The sequence below is a fragment of the Thermobia domestica genome, chromosome 1 (genome assembly GCF_964235325.1).
Source record: "Thermobia domestica chromosome 1, izTheDome1.hap1.1, whole genome shotgun sequence".
In the NCBI taxonomy this organism is placed as follows: Eukaryota; Metazoa; Arthropoda; class Insecta; order Zygentoma; family Lepismatidae; genus Thermobia; species Thermobia domestica.
Window position 1 is genome coordinate 163,499,948 of NC_137454.1, and position 18,534 is coordinate 163,518,481.

General features: G+C 34.2%; 1 protein-coding gene across 2 annotated transcripts in view; it reads left to right on the top strand.

The window, feature by feature from the left end:
• LOC145690533 (NFX1-type zinc finger-containing protein 1-like) overlaps positions 1 to 9,045 on the top strand; it is a 154,732-nt gene extending 145,687 nt beyond the window's left edge. For both annotated transcript variants that reach the window (XM_081765512.1, XM_081765502.1), the window contains exon 11: positions 4,639 to 9,045. In XM_081765512.1, the coding sequence (XP_081621638.1) occupies positions 4,639 to 5,351 (713 nt within the window). In that variant the 3' untranslated portion in view covers positions 5,352 to 9,045. The remainder of the gene's footprint in view (positions 1 to 4,638) is intronic.
• Positions 9,046 to 18,534: the final 9,489 nt, after the last annotated feature.

Here is an 18,534-nt window from a genome sequence, read left to right on the forward strand (position 1 = left end):
CCATCGAAAATGCGAAAAAATACATTATAAAACGCCCTAGCTTGAAAAATATGGGTCCTGTCATATTCATAATCATATTTATTTGCCTGTTCATAGCTTACAAATGAGAACAGTCCCCAATCAGGCATTACAGTTGTCAGATATGGTTTACATTCTCTGTATGTTATCAGTAAGATAAGTTTCCACAGAGTAATAGCTTTTTTCTAACAATAATTCTAACAGAGTATTTCTGAATATCCGTTTTTCGTTAATGTCCTTATACTTTGTAGGTAATTAGTTATATAATTTTATACAATTTATATAGACAGTTTTGCTAAAATTTGCGTAGTTCTGTTGGATAATATACATATTACAATTTTGCCTAGTATTGTATGAGTGAATCGTATTAGCTAATGTAAATAAATCTTTGTGTTCGATTACATACATAATTGTGCGATATATATATATAAACTAGGTAATGTCAATAATTTATATTTTTTTAAAACATTTTTGCATGCAAAGCAGAGTGAACTGGGTTTAGTATTAATGTATTCAACATGAGCATTCCGTGTTAAATCTTCATTAACATATACTCCTAGAAATTTAATAGATGTTGTTCGACATAATTCTACAGTGTCTACAGTTATTGGTACAAGTTCTTTTCTTTGGCCCGGGAATCGAAATTTGACAATTTTAGTTTTTCCTAAATTCATAGTTAATTTATTTATGTTTAACCAACTAATAATTTTTGTTAGAGTCTTTGTAGTGAGCTTTTCTGCTTCATTTACTGAGTCTCCACTGACAAGAACATTTATGTCATCAGCGTACAATGTTGACTTCACACAGCCTAGATTGTTAACCAAATCATTAATATATACAGCAAACAAAAGAGGACCCAATATTTATCCTTGTGGTACTCCTTTTGTTACTTTCATTATAGATGATTTAAACATTTTTCTTCTGCCATTTACCTCTTTACAGATGCCAACAGTTTGACTACGTTCAGATAAATACGACTTTATCCAATTGTTTGCCACACCTCTGATGCCATAAGAATACAATTTTTCTAGCAAAATACCACGGTCTATAGAATCGAACGCCTTAGATAAATCAACAAAAATACCAATTACATGCTTTCCTTTATTTATATACATTGCTACATCAGAGATGAAATTAAAGATTGCAGTGTTGGTTGACTTCTGGCTTTGAAACCCGTGTTGACTTGTGGATATTATATTATTTAAAAGGAAAAAGTTATTTAGTCGCGCTCTAATTGCTAAATCAAATATCTTAGAAAAGCACGACAAAACTGAAATAGGACGATAATTATTTAACTCCAATTTACTTCCCTTTTTATACACAGGTGTAACTCTAGCTAACTTAAGCCGCGTAGGAAAAATTCCTGTCAAAAATGAATGATTTATTATATGACAGACTTGATGTGCAATAAGAAGAGAACTTTCCTTTATAATCATGGATGGCACTTCATCCCAACCTGGAGAGCTGGAACTTTTTAAGCTTTCTTTATTTGTAAGATTTCCTCTGGTGTAGCTGGTTTCAGAAAAAGCGACTTAGGTATTCCGCTCTGTAGCTTCCAGTTATTTTCTTGACGAGCTATTTTGATTGGGTTAAATGTTTCTAAAGTTAAGAAATATTTATTAAAATGACTTGCAATCTAATTTGGGTTACATACTACTTGAGAGTTTATTTTTATTGCGTCAATTCCTGTTGTTTTTACCTTATTCATCTTACCATTGATTAACTTCCACATAGCTTTACTTTTATTTCTCGCTGCTAAGATGTAATTTGTACTGTATAAAAGCTTTGCCGTTTTTATGACTTTTGTACGTCTTTCTATAGTATTTTACATATTCAATAAATTGAGGTGTTACATCTTTACACTTTTTTTTTTGATAACTCAAGTAGTTTGAGTTCAGAAGTTCCAATTTCTATAGTGACCCATGGTTTCCCCATCCTAACCGTACTGTAGTTTTTTCTGGGAAACGCAATATTGAAGTGAAAGAGAAATGTATCTAGAAAAGAGTTAAATTTTCCATCCGTATCACCAATTTCATATATTTTGTGCGAGGTTTCTTGTGCTAGCAAGTGTAGAAAGTAATTAATAGTTTTTGAGAAACATCTTTTTGTTATAAGTTTTGATTGAGTAGGTACGAATATTTGAGATGTGTGTATTTGCCCTATTATTGCATCATGGTCAGAAAAGCCTGGCTTAAAGATATTCAAAGAGGTAACTGACTATGTGTATTGTTTACTTATTATTTGATCAAACGCAGATTTCCCTCTAGTTGGTTCTCTGATAAGGGGCTGCAACCCAAACATATCTAATATATTTTGACATTTTGTTTTTTCTCTTGATTGAACCAGACAGTTAATGTTAGTATCACCACAAATTATTACCGTACTATATTTCTTACACTGAGACTCAAGAGCAGTTTCAAGATTCCTAAAGAATACATTAATATTTCCTGCTGATGACCTATAGATGCAAATTATATACCTGTTTTCAATTGAAATAGCCACTATTTCAAAATGTAATTCAACAACGAATTGACTTACATCTATTTCCTTAAAATGTAAATGGTCACCTACAAATATACATACCCCACCATGTTGCCTACTAGCACGTGAATAGTTTGTAGCTAATTGATAGTTATTTAAGTGTACCATATTCATCTGATTAGCAGATAACCAATGTTCACTAAAGCACATGACATGCATACCTTTAAGTTCCTCTTCAAGTAATACATCAAAAATATCAAGTTTACTAGCTAAACTTTGCACGTTCTGGTAATATACATTTATTATATTGTAGTCACTGTTACTTCTATTGGCTAAGTGCTTGGAATTTTTATTGGGACTTGCATTAAAAAACTATTATCATCATACTTTGTAGGAACCTTTCTTATTCTATTTGATTTTCGCTGAGTTGTACTAGGTGGGTCGTTTTGTTCTATACCATTTGTGGATACTTGCTGCGATCTGTTAACATCCGGTCCAGGTTCTTTCGTACCGTGATTTGTATTATGTGGGCCTTTATTAACGATATTCGATCAATTTCTTTACTTTCAGTAGCCAAATGTACTCCTGGCTCCTTGTCATGGCTTACGTGTGAGTTTTCTGTCAATTTTAACACTTCACTCTCATTCCGATTTGCTCCGTCGTAAGTCGAACTGTGTCTCCTTTGTTCAGACAATTTGATCACCTTCAGAATCGTTTCCATTTCCGTCTATCACTATTGCTGATGTACTTCCACAATTGATAGGTATTAACGTACTATCAGCTCTGCACTGTGGTTTAAACTTATTTGACAATGATATTGTACAGCGCGTTGCGTAAAAACAATTTCCCTAGACGATTTAAATGGAGGCCGTGATTAGTATGATAGTTTGGGGGCGCACAACTTATATCAAGAGGTTGGACATTTTTGAAACTTTTACACAACACATCAATTTTTTAAATTTGTTTCTTTTATTTCACTGTTTACACACGATGAGTCATTTAAATCATGGCGATACGGCAAGTTTACTACCACTACATTTGTGCCTGAAAGCTTCTGTAGAGCCAATTCTAGTATGTTGAGTTCATTTTCAGCTTCATTACAAACAGCGTCATTTGCACCGCCTATTATTACAACTGTGTCATGTTCATTATAATTTTGATTGTGAATGTAAGGAAACACAACATCTTTTATCTTAGCACCTGGTTTTACCGACCCAGAAACATCCGTGTCACTCATTTTATAGTTTAGCCCAGTGGCAATATCGCGACCATGGCTGTCACAAATAATAGTAAGTTTTCCTTGCACTTCTTGTTTTTTAGCGTTTCTATTATTCGTGCGGACTTGATTCACAATTTTACATTGTACCGGTAAATTAATATTTTCCCGCGGATGTGTCCTTTTTGGTCTTAAACCAGTAGGGCTAATGCATGAATTTGCCCTTGCACTGCTTTTGACGTTGGTCAACAATTTGATTTGTTGCTACCCACTTGAAAAGCACACCGAGATGGTGTGATTACATAACTACTTCCTTCTGGTTCGTCTTCTAGAACTGCGAATCTATTTTGCGTTGGTATTTGTCGTACAACACTGTGTAGTCTGGATTTTAGTAGGTCGTTAGCAGGTCAAGGAATTACACAGGAACTATTGTGCGGTCTATCTGAATATTCATGTTTTACAATTTTTCGGCACCGGCGAAATGAATTGTATAGTGGAAGTTAGGGTACAGGGATACACATTTAAATATAACTGAATGTGCGTTTCGACTGCACCGAAAGATTGTAAAACATGAATATTGAGATAGAGCACATACTAGTTCCTGTGTAATTCCTTGACCGAGAATGCATGCTAATTCCTGTAAATTCCTTGAACTGCTTGCAGTAGGACCTATAATTTTCAAACTAGATTGCTTTTTTAAAAAAAAGTAACTTCCGCAATGTCGGGGATTTATAAGTCCGAAAGGAGGCTTTTTTTAATACCCATTTAACCCATTAGAACTTTTTTTTATATGTATATATCCATTTGATATGAGTCACCTCCCGAAGTTTGATGGTGGTGTTTCTCTACAGCCTGTATATAATATTTACAATTGATCATAGAAATGAAATCCTGTTAATAAACTGCATGTCTTAATTTTCCAGGAACAAGCTTGCTGCAGAACATTACTTCAGAATGTGAAATGGCATTTATTGAAAACGATACACAAGATTATAACATGCCTGATATTGTTTGCATTGAGTCCTTTCATAATCGTTGCAGCATTCTACTGGAAATTGCTAAAATGATTACAGACTCATGTTGGCAAATGTCATCTGAGTCAGAAACGAAGTTTCGTGAGTATGCAGATAAAATACTACGTTTTCTGGATCAACGGCAACCTTACGTAAGCCAGCAGGAGCTTACAGATTTTAATTTAGAATTAGACCGTTTGAAGAGGATTTCTCAGCTGTATGTAATTAATAACCATGAAAACTTTAGGTTAAAGTTCTGTTACATAGAAAGAAAGTATGAAGAATGTAAAAGACTTCTATTTAGTAGTAATGTATATGAAAATGATGGAAGAGTAAGAGAGCTACTGAATGAGATTGCACGAAATGTAGAAGCTCCTGCAATAACAGAGGAAGAAAGACGGTCGGTAGCGCAGGCCATGACAAATCGAGAAGGTACGGGTCGCTGGTTCAGATGTCCCAATGGACATTACTACTACATAGGCAATTGTGGTGGTGCTATGGTAACTAGTCGCTGTAACGAATGTAATGCGCAGATTGGTGGGACAAATCACAGACTCCTAAACACCAATACTTTTGCATCTGACATAGATGGAAGCTCAAGACCAGCTTATCCTGTATTCTAAATATTGTACATTTGCACAGGGTTTATTTTCATGTTTTTGTGTGATACACAGATGTGCGAAAGAAAAAAAAATAAGAAAATAAAATAGAAAATTATAACAAAAAGAATATTTTTATATTCTAAATAAGTATTATATATATTAACCTAGTAAGAAGCTATAATTAATCTTGTATAAAGATGAGAGCCTTAACATAAATTTCTGAATTGAAGTTAAAGATACGCAAGCTGTATGTACGGTTTCATTTTTTTTATTTTTTTATTTGTTTATTTGTTTCTTTGTTTTAATACAATAAGACATTTAGTGCTTTATATCTTAAAAATTTATTCTTCTATACAAGATTACCAAATATGATTCCACAGCTCCCCACAACTCTTCATTACATAATCTGAACTTGTCCTAATTCGACATAAGAGTAAGTACAGTAATTGAAATCAGTCTGTTTTATTTTAATGGCTTCATATCGCATTATTGGTACATTAATCTGAAAGTTTTTCGTTGAACGTATTGCTTCATTAATTTTTAAATTTATCTATATTATTAATAATAATAGTACAGTAGAGCGTCGATTATCCGAACGTCGGTCAACCGAACGACCGCTTAACCGAACTGTGTACTCGCTCGCACCTGTTACTCTCCCACCCTACCGTCCATCATCCCCCTCACTCCCAAACCAAGTTTCCCACAGTAGTCGCCGCACTGAGCCACCGCTGGCGGAACATTGCTTCTAATGGAGCCTTCATAAGGCGCTGCTGACCGGCACCGCTAAAGTTGCCTTTGTACGTTACTTTGTAATACTTAGAGATGCCTGTTTTTATGAATAAATTTACTGTACAGTACTTCTTTTTGGTAAATAAACATGTACAGTTCGATTATCCGAACAAACCAGTTTTTCGAACACCCATGTCCCACAATTACTTCGGATAATCGACGCTCCACTGTATTAGTAATAATACTAAATATGTAATATTACGTTGCTTTGCAGTACATAGAAAATAATATGAAGTAGTGATATATAGCACAGTACAAAATTGAGAAAACCTGTAAGTCAGTTATGATATCTTAAGGGTCTTTCCTTCACTTTCTGATACAAAAATAAATAAATTACGGTCCTCTTTGAGAGAGACGTTTTTGTTATATACTATTACATGAATAGTTATTTTCATTATCATTTAAATAGTTCGGATTTGAATACTTGATAGTTTACGCCGTGTCATTTGATATTCAGGAAAATACAAAAAGTTGTGGGGAGCGTAGTGAAGAATCTTAAACATAAAGATACTTGATTAAACAGAGTTGACACATTGCTCTCGCTAGCGGGCATCTTCACTTTATTCAGCATTTTAGATTTACTGAACTTAGTAGATATGAGAAAGCTTATCATGTTTTTTGATTTCTGCAATATTAAGTAATAATAATAATAATAAAAATAAGAAAAATAAAAAAAGTCCTGTGAGAGTCATCATCATCTTAAGTCAGCAATCTCTCGATTGATGCGATGCAGCTTTCAAGTTTTCCCATATCCCTAGTTAGAGTTTTCATTTGCTTACTTTTTTTCTTCTTTGTGTTATTTGGTCCGTATATTTTAGTCGCGCCGTTCCTCTGGTTACTTTTTTCTTAACGAGTCCGTTCATCTTTCTTCTTTTTTCGAAATAGTTTTCAATATTCCTTTTCTTTCCTACCATATCCAGTACACTCTAATTTGATACCTTGTTCACACATCTAATTTTCAACATTTTAGGACCACATGTCTGAGGTTTCCTCTTTCTTTCCTTATAAAGACCATGCCTTATACCCATACAACGTCATACTCAAGACATATTTTTTCGTGACTCTTCAGGTCTATGTTAATGTTTCGATCAGAAGAAGCGGTGGTCCTTTTTTTTTCTTTTTTTTCTTCCTGAGCTAGTCTGGATTTTACATCTTTGTTTGCACCTTGTATGATCCACTATAGCTTGTTACTTCACTCTCTGAGTAACGGAACTCCTATACCCCTTTTACCACATGTTCTCGTAATTTAACCATTTTTCTTGCAGTTTCTTTCTTTGTGCATATCTTAAGTTTTGTTTTGCTCTTGCTGATCGTGTTGAATTTGTTACTAATCATCTGCTGCATTCCATGTAGTCCTGCTTCTAATTTTTTCTTCCTTTCTGCCAATAGCGTTATATCGTCCACAAGTGTATTTTCTATCCATGCATATTTATTTATCGGCTGTAATGTCCTTGGTTTTCTTCCTTCTTTTTCCTGTCCTTTTTCTGTCAGAGATGTATATTAAAAAAGGAAATGTAATGACCGAATACCAACATCGACACCTCTTCGTTCCTTATCAACAGGCAGTGAGAAGTTATTTGATTCCCAAGCGAAATTTTTATTCTAATCAATATGAATAAATAAATAAATAAGTAAAATTAAATGTTTGAAAACTAAAAAATCCAGCATGTATATGTATAACAAACCTCTGTTCTACAGATCAGAATATGACTAATGGAAAGCAGCACATAATTTTACTTTCTGCTCTGTATTACGTCAGAACAAACTTTTCAAGATAATATGGCTTATTATTATTATTATTTCTAATTGTTGGAAGGCACTGACTTCCTTAAAAGAAAAACAAGTTTGCTAGTAAATGGAAGAATATGAAGTGTAGTTCTAAATTCAATGAAGTTTCCTTAACTTTCAGTCTCATTATTCTACAATTTTTCTTCTGTATTTTGTTCGTCAGGGTGCACGTTAGTTTAAAAATACATTATTGTATAATCAGTGAGTAGTCTTGCATTGAGTCCCAAACAGGAAATTACTTGTCTGTTAACCATAGCTGAGAAGTAAGTTGCGGAAAAATGTATCCGAACAGACCATTGTGTTTAGTTTCCAGATCATATGCAAAGATCGTGCGAATTTAACGGTAAACACGCCTTTATACCCAGGGCTGCAACTTTAACTAACTATGGCAATATTTGAAATAACGCAGATTTTAAGAATAAATGCCTTAGAATTTAAATTAATTTTAAAAAAATGACAAAGAAAGACAACTTACATTCATAAGATGGCGTAATAGTTCCCATTTTCTGGCTGAAAAATAGTACTTTTATATCGTACTTATTAATTTAAGGGAATTACGTTGTTTCCAGACGCACATACACACACACAGTACAAATAATTTCAAGGGTCCGCCAAATGTAAAGCAGTTTCTACCCTTGTATGTAAGGTAATTTGCTACTTAAAAGGAAAAGTGTTTATGAATAAAAGTATGAATATGTAGCCTTTGGGAGAAAATATGAACTTTCAATTTTAAAACACGTTTGTCTTGATGTGAAGAGTATATTTTCAACACTTATGAGGTCAGTTTATGATCGAGTATTTGAATAACAATTTGTTTTTAGAGATTTTGCAGTGGTGTGTCGTGGTTTGGAAGAACAAAATATTCCGTTGATTACCAGTATTAACGATTCTCCAGATCGTTATAAATATATAAAAGAGCTTTGTTCAGAACTCTCTACATCAATATTTTTGAAAAAGTGTTTTTCAATCATATAACAAAAATTCATTTACTTGCTTTTCAGCTGCTGAATAAAAACAGTTTATGAAGGTTTGCAGTATGAAAATGAGTTATCTATTATTTAATTTTAATGTGATTACCGGTGATCAGTTGTCAAAGGTAGAAATTCATTTTTGAGTGTTCTGTGTTATACTTTTAGTATTTTTTTTTTTTTTTTTTTTTTTAATATGGAATGCTGTTTCTGATACAAAGATTTCTTTCGCTTAATAAATTCTTTGTGAATACCTTAATAGTGTTTTTATTTACTTATCAAAACCATGAATACTGAAAAACCTATTAAACCTGGATGATATAATGTCTTCAATAAATTAGTTCGCATTATTGAAGAGTGAACTAATTATTTACTCATCACTAGTTCTCCGAAACGGTATTTGTCCCTGAGAACTTGTAATGTATCTTTAACTTAAACTTCCAATCGTGGATGGAAGTCACCACTTTGTACAATACCATTTTAGCTTTCAACCAGCAGACCTTTAATATAATCCTGAGCTGCGTCGCCAAACTTGAGATGCAGTAACTTTAACTTCCTAGTAATCCTGAATGGAAGTCGCCAAATTTTTTACTGCACTTGCTTTCAAACAGTACAATGCTCCAATTGAAAATCCTATATGAAACGCATCGTTTTGCATTGGTAAGGACTGATTAGATTATTTAATATTATAAATTCTCTGGGTCGTTACCACGTATTTAAGCGTGGAAAAGTCTTCACAGAAGATCCAAGAATGATTATAAAACAATTATGGTAACCGAAGCGATTTATTGATCACACTGCACGAGACAATAATAATTGTGACTTAAACAGTTTTGTGGATTGCGCAAGTATTGATTCAGTAAGCTAAAGTAATGAATAACAAAACCAAATTTTATTGTAACTATTTTTGTAGACCTTGATTATTTTGATCATATTACAGAAAATCTCCTTGTCAGAATTAATACAGACCTATTATTCATTTGAAGTATTTCCTATCTTGAAACTCTTGCATATGCAGCACAGGTGCACAGACATGATAGTTATTCATTAGTTCATTATCCTTTAATTATACAGTCATCCACATCAATATATTTATTGGCAATAGTATTTTAAGCTAATTTATTTAATATAGGAGCAGACACCAACACCTCACATTCAGAAAATATCTTCAATTACGTTACAGCACGACTGATTCAGTACCCGCTTTATTCCAGCAAGCATTCTAGTAATCAAATCTTTCGGTCAAGTCAAATCTATCCTACATAAAAATTCTTTCATAAAGACATAATTAATATCATTTCATTTAATTATCATACTTATTATTATTATCTTGAATAATAAATAGTACTTTCCCTATGACTTTCATATTATTATTTGATAACGGTAAGTAAGGCATGGCACCATAACTAATTCATGAATATTGCTTGTAATATATTCAAATTAAATATCTTATATAGCAAAGGATATCGTTAGATTTTATGCCGATAAACTAAGTTTTGTGACTATTACTCATGCATAAGGAATTATATAGGTGCCTTGTTATATGCCGATCAGGTTAGGTTTCCCATCAAACTAATGCTTAGATCAGAAATTTTGATAAGAATTTCAATCATTAATTTATGAGTATTTTACGTTTTAATTTCATTTGGTTGCATATGATATGAAAAAAAGGGCCTAACTCCCCAGAAGGAACTTTGTAGTGAAACATGGCGATTATTTGCTTGCCTGCCATCACAAAGTTCCGAACGTTCCAAATTCACAATTAATTACCATACTTTTAACTGTTAATATCTTCTAATAATTAGGATTAAACTATAGGACTGAGATTAAATATTTGATTTGATAAATCTTTGTATCATAAATTAGATCCAAAACTTAACAATTTTCAGAAATAATTCAACTTTATTTCAAATCTATATTCAAGACACTTCTCACTTCTATTTAATTGTCAGTTTTTCTAAACTTTTAAAATCTAGAATCATCATCATCATCTGACGAGTAAAATCATTTTTATCAATTAGCGTTTAAAATGAGTAATTCGTAGTTGTTCGGTATACAGATAAATAATCTGATGACCAATTAAAATCAATCTAAAGTTCTAACTTTAGACAAATTAAATAAACAATAAACATTATGAAATTGCTTAACAGGAACACATTAAATTGAAAGCCATATCTGTGAACAATAATAATAAGTTAACGAACAATTAACAATAATAATGAACAATTAACAAATAAGAACATAACTGTTAGAGCCTGTTGCGAGGCATAACAAACTTGAAAGTTTGTACAAATGCCCTTCGTCGACCATAAAATGGTTCCCAAATGGTTTTCACTGTTTGGTGATTGTCATTAGGAATGTCATGATTGCTTACATGTCGGTTTTGCTTGAGTTTCGTCAGAATATCGTCACTTTTTCTGTGACCCATGCGAGAAGCATCTTGGGCATCGAAAGGGGAAAAATTAAACAAACTTAGGAGAAAATAAACTTCCGAAACGCACTGAAAAGCAGAGAATGAAAACTTTAAAAATTGTGAACCGCCTTTTAAAGAGAAAAAAATATCAGAAATAAATTATTACTATTATTTATCAAAATTTTTGAAATGCCAAACAAACTTATTAAATGTCTCATAAAATTGCCACTGAAATAATTTTATATTAGGCATAATTAATTTGTTCAGCTTGGCAAGACTTCAATATTATGTATATGTAAATAGATAGATAATAGCAATAATTTTTTTCTGCTTTTAAGTGCTTTATTATTATTTTTACTTTTTAGTGCTTTTATTGCTTTCTGCTTTATTTGAAAGTTCGTTCATATTTTTAATAAAGTTTTTATTATGAATTAAGGGATACCAATTCTTTTAAATGCATGCATATAAGTGAATTGGCTTAAAGGTTCATACTAGAAGATTCCAGCCAGGCTCTTAAAAAAAAAAAAGAATGGTGGTGGTTCTTGACTCATACGGTATACTTTTAAGAAGGATTAACACTTGCGTTCCTGGGCTTATATAGCAAATTCCAGCTTTCTGCCAGTTCAATACATTTTAGAAAAAAAGATGTATATTAGGTAGTAGAGAAAAGGAAAGTATGCGAAATACATGGCAAATAAATCTTGAAACATTATGTTATGATTAAATACAACGTTTACTGATATTATTGAGTGGAATTTCTACAACATTGAAGAGCTGGACCTGAGTTTTGTCCGTTCTTTTTTATAAGATACCCTGAATCCCACTTGGGTTTGGAATCGAAAGTGTTAGTAATCAGTCAATGGCGGAAATAATGGCATCTACGCTGAAAGTAATATTACTTGTACATCTATCAACATTTTTTTTTTGTTACCACACAAAATTATTAGCCAGTTGACGATAACTTCAACATTCCACATGGAAATAGTGTCAGTATCTATAAAATCAAAACTGGTATTCAAATTGTTTTCTACTTAAAATTAACACAGCAAAAGGATATAAAGAGAAACGAACTTCCGTTATAAAAAAAAAAGTTTCCCACATCACTGAGAAATCTCTGAACTCGTAGTAACAGTTTTTTTTTAAATTATTTTGTTTTCATATCTTTTACACTTTTCTTGAAAACCTATTCATAATTCTACGTTTGCGATTTAAGTAGTAAGCCTTTGAAAGAGGTCCCGATTACCATGACACTTTTTTTTTTTTTTTTTTTTAATAAAAGATATACATTAATAGGTAGAGGCTGTTACTTTAACTTTAACAACCTGAAGTTAAGGCCTGCTATACACTATAGGATAGATCCTAGGAAATCTCAACGGCATGAGATTGCATGTCATTTCCTATGTTTTGAATGATCCTGTGAGATTTCCTGTGTTTAGAGCACGCTCTATTTCGGAACGAAAATTCATAAGATTTTGATTTAAGCGACATCAGGTGAGAGAAAGTGAAAACAAAGGCCAGCCGTATGTGGGTGAAAGAGCAAAAATACTCGACAAAATGAAGAGTGATGCAGGGACTGATGAGGTATGTTCTGCTATTTTTATTTTATCTTTTTTATTTTATTTTTTTAAAATTTTTTTTAGTTGTGCAATTTAACAATAAAGTGTCTAGTATCAATATCAGTAGGATGTGCAGTGTAGTTACGTGTATGGTAGGATTTTCTACGAGATATGTCGTAACATTTTTCCTCGAATACATTCTAAGATGTTTCCTAGGACTTATAGTGTATAACAGGCCTAAATTGCAGCGAACTACACATGCCTTTTCACGAATTTAGTTATTTAACCTAGAGTATTGCCTTTCCCAAACCTATTATATATTTACCTGGATATTATGTAAAAAAGAAAATGGTTGATTTGGAGTTAACGTGCTTTTCACCATCGAGGCTACGTACGTGAAAGGATTCCACAGCGTAACGTGGAGTCTGAACCACATATGTTCTTACTTGAAATCGAACTGGTTTTCATTGGCGTAATGGGTCTTTACAAAACATATATCCACGAGGAAAATGTTAAGTTGAAAACTAGAATGAATTTATACGTTAGGTTTTATTTTACTTACAAGACATCGTTGCTTCGGCGCGGGCCATGCGTACTTATATCGTACGACGTTCCGCTAGGCGTTCATTCGAGTTGTGCCTTGCCTTGGACACGAGTGCTTTCGTTGTACCATTTCCTTCTTAAGCATTGCTTATCAATTTCTCAACTTCTGTTTTAGGCTACAGAGAATAATCGTTGAATATGAAAAACAAACAAATTTCAATGCTACTGATATGAGTTTAGGTCTCCAGAACCACGTAATAATTTAACGAGTTCCACTGTTCCTGCTCAAGATGATCTATTCTTATCAAGGAAGTAGCAATGAACTTCGAAGCAAAGAGTCACTCTAGAAGGACTAGTTCGCCGGCCATTGATAAAGGACACCTTTTTCGAAGGAAAAATATGAATATCTGATTCACTTGTCACTGTAGATTATAGAAATTCCATCCAGAAGGTGGGTGGGGAAAAAAATATGAATCCTGTAAACAGTTAGGATTCTGTCACTCATTTGCATACATTTAAGCTAGTAATACAGGCAAGAGAACCCCCCCCCCCCCAAATATTGAAACCCGCATTGTAAACTTTTTCGGACAATTAAGGACTCTTGAGGAGTTGAAAATGTTACTGTTTATTTGTTTTGTTTTAGATGGATGATGCAAATCTCATTAACAAAAGTCATATTAACATGTACAACGATTTCCGTGGTATTTCATTTGTTTATTTTACCAACCAGACTACATTATATAATGGATATACCCTCGATTATAATCATAATATTGATGTGTGCAACCCGAACAGCTATTTCAAACATCGATATCTTGTTTATATATAATAGTATTATCTTATGATTGTTATCCTTTCCATAAGATACAATTACTTCTTTATAATTTATCTGACCGACCAGTTTGTACTTCGCTCCGTAGATACAATAGTCTTCGTCCTTCCAGACCTCTTTCGCTAGGTATGTCATCAGACGCAGACTTTGTACTCTTATCGTCTATAACCTGGAAAACGATGTTTTCCACCCATCTGATTCCTTTTCCTTTTCTGAGAAAAGGTTATATTTTAAGATAGTACATCATTGCATAAAGGTAACCAAGAAAGTTCTGTCGCTTTTTCACCCACTACCTTCGAACATCGATATATCACCTAAGACGAATCTGGAAGACCAAAAATAGTCTCCATCAGCATCGACGACCTTCTGCCAATGTTCTGAAAGGCCATGGATTTCATCGCGGTAGAACTTGGTGGGTCGTGAAGCGAAGAAGGTATCAAGTGCTGGTAGCAGTTCCCGATTAACGATGCCGCGAGCAGTCCACCAAAAACACAGGAGGACCTTCTTCTGGTGCAGTGCTGGTTTCGGCTGTTTTGGATCCGGTTCATAGGATGCTAACCAATGATGACGGCGCTGTGGAGCTTCGTACGGGATCCGCTTCTCATCACGTCAACACGGTGTCCAGAAATGGCTCTTTCCTTAGATGAGACAGCAAAGAAACACAGGTGTCTGCTCGCGTTGCCTTCTGGCCCGGAGTCAAATCATGTGGAATCCATCGATCCAACTTGTAGTGCTTCCAAAGTTGATGGAGATGTTGCCAAATGGTATCTCTACTCACACTGAATTGTACTCCCAGTTCCTCACATGTCTGGCCACTGTTCAACTCAATTGTTGCCTGAAGATCTTCATTTTGTACATGTGTTGGTCTTCCAGCACGCGGTGCGTCTTCTTCTGTTTCGTAACGTCCTTAAACTTGTTAAAGCACCGCTACACTGTCTGCGTAGTCACGACACCCTCATTAAAGGCCTGACATATCTTCCGCCCCGCTGCAGCGGCGTTTGACTCCAGTTTGAATCGCAGAGCATAGCAGCGTACGCCGTTATAACGCTCTGTGGAGGTCCCATGTTCACTCTGTCCTTACGCAAGTTCACAGTGTAACTGAACTTCCACAACCAGGAAATATGTTGGATACACCCACACCAACTGACCTTCGCCTTATCTCCATTCGCATTCAACTCACGGTGTGAAGGCTGATTGAACACAGATTTCCACAAAAAGCGACAAAACTTTCTTGGTTACCTTTATATTAACTAACCCAGAAAAAGTAATTCTTGCATCTAATGTGACCCTCTCTTTTGTGGTTCATTACTAATTTCCAAACTCATTTCCGCCAGACCATTTCATCTCCTCTGCAATATTACCGTGTTTAAGACACGAACTATGAATATTGATTCTGTACAATGTTCATGTTGATCGTTTCGAGTAAGAAGGGACATATAATAGACGTCACTAAATGGCCAAAAGAAAATGTTATATTTGACCATGTCAAAGGTAAGCAGCAACAGCGAAGTTATCGACTTTGTTGAGTGTCGAAAAGATATTGGAATACGCATCTACCAACAGTGGTGATGAATAGGTACTCGCCAGCAGAATTGCAATTTACGTTATTCACGGCTAAGGGTCGACATCTTTCCAGAAACAGAAAATGAGTGCACTCTCATAACTAATTAGTGAAAAAATCCACTGAAAAGAATTGCGTATTAAGAAAAATATGAGGCAGTGTGTGTGTACCTATCAGAAGACGTGCTGTCACTTACTACTCACTAAGCTAAACTGGTTGTACTGGGTATGAAAATTGAGAATAGTCTTAGAAACCTGTAGGTCTACATTCAGTTGCATTTACGTTTTCTCTAGTATTAATAAAACAAAATGACCAAAGCACCAAATATCATACTTCAGCTGATGAAGGTGGTGTTACATTGCCCAAACTGTTACACAAGTATTATTAATATTGTAACATTATTTTTGAAAATAATAATAATAATAATAATAGTAATAATAAAAATCTTCACTGTGTCTGTTATGTTAGATGGCAAAAGTATATCAGCTGATGCGACTTCTAAGCGGTGCTGCCATCTGGATGATGTTACGAGCAATGTTCTCACGCTGTCAGCTGCATATGTGAAGGAAGGTAATGAACCTGTAGCCATATGTTTGAATGACTTTTGAAGTTTGTGTTAAAATATGTTGAATAAGTAGGGTAATATAACGTAAAGTGTGAAAAAGTGAGAAAAAGGGTTTGTCTGTAATTGTTGTAATGATCACCTAAAATCAGTACGACAAATCACTTGGAGAATGAAAAAAATATAAAAACTTTTAGTTCAAAAATTCAAAATTTGTTCGCTGTGGGCAGACACCTAACCACCTCGCTGCGTATCAGATGATTCGAAGTGTGGAAGAGGTACACGAGAAATTCGCAGTGATGATTATGTAAATTTGTCTAGTTCGCGAATGTGAGTGCAATGAAGATTGAAGTTGGCTTCCAAGAAGAAGCCGAGATTATGTAAGTATCCAGCTATGTAATTTTGCATACGACAGAATAGATTCGCTCAGGGGATATGCCTGAAACGAATTAGCCCAAGGCTTATCCTATGCCTGGCGTGATATCAATATTTAATAATCTTCTTTGCTAAGATTAGAAAGGAACGTTTAATGATTAATTATACTCTGTGATGATAACCTTTCTTGCCTTTAGAGTTTATCAAGGTTCACTAATGTTGACTTTCATTTAGAATAGTAAATAATTTGCCCTGGTCTAGTATAACGTTTATGAAAAATATAATTTGAGATTACTTGTAGATTACCTTTTAAATGAGTGCAGCTTAGACAATAAATATTTATAATAATTTAGTAATTCGTAGTATTTTGTTTCCTATCAGCAGTTCTAAAATAAGGTTAAATTGAATACTGAAAGGTGTAAATTAGTAGTATCACATTTAACGGAAGTTCACCGAGTAATTGTGGAATAAAGTCCTTATTTCTGGTAGAGTTGCATTGGCTGAGCGCACAGTCGCTTTGGAAGGAGAAACAGACTATTACAAACGAACATGAAACGTATACCTACAATCTAACGTGGGATCTGAACCACATGAGCTCCCGCTGGAAATTTAACACGGGTCTTCCACACCAAAGGCGCGTACGCAACCGCTTAGCCATTAGGGAGCTCATGGAGTGAAAATAGGTAAGTTGGCAGATGTAACAAGAAACTACACTGAGGGAGAAGAAATCTGACAAGCAATAAATAAATTAAAATAAAATAAAAATGGTCTTATACTAAACATCATTGCAACCTGAAAAGAACTTTTCTTTTTCATCATTAGAGACGAGAAAGAGCATTGATTTCTATTGCCAATTATTTTCAACTCAATGCTCTATGACGTCACAGTTTACTGCTCACCGTCTCACCTAGAGGGAAAGAGCTGGAGGGTGATCTGATGTTGATAAAATACACTGGTGAAGGGCAAACAAGAACAGCGATAGCGTAGTTAGTTTTGCGTAGTTAGTGAATTCCATGATTACAAGTACAGTGCCAACACTCGCTTTTCTACCTCATATTCCCTCCTCTCTTCTTCTTATTGTATTTAAACCGCGCTCCTACGTCATACATTATCCAATTGGAAATAATTGCCGTAGGCAACGGCACTTTTATTTCCTTTCCTTTATTTATGTTGACGTTTTCTCATGTCCACAAGATAGGCTGACTTTTTTTCCCTTTATTTTAAAAAACGAGAAACACGTGGATGTCAGTCAGTATAATGGAAAGAAATCGTCGTCGCTTCGTTATGTAGGCTGAATGTCTTCTCAATTGATATGTAATCTTATTATGGACATTAAAGTAGAAACACCTATCAGGAACATGTATTAGGACATTATGATCTTGTTAAATAGAGAAATATGAACACGTGTGAAAAGCACATGTTCAGTCAGCTGGTTGTTTGCAGACCCCGTGATATATGTACTTAGATAATTTCTGTAAATACAGAAGGTTTATCCGTTTATATGGCGGCGTTCATGTTCCAAATCAGAGGATATATGAGTTGCAGCACGTCAGACCGAACATCATTTGACAGCTGAAGCTAGTAGGTGTGGAGAGTGTGTAGAAATTCTTATAATCAAACGTAAGGCATTGAAGATTAGTGAACTTTCCGCAAAGCTGTTTTCATTTTCCATTTTTATTTCGATAAAGGGTACAAATGTTGCGCAGCCCGTGAGGAAGTTTGTGCTGTTTCTGGGTAACGTGTGCTATTAAAAGTAACTGCCGAAAGAAAGTGCAGTCATTTTCGTTCTCGAAATTTCGATGTTCCAAGATGCTTTT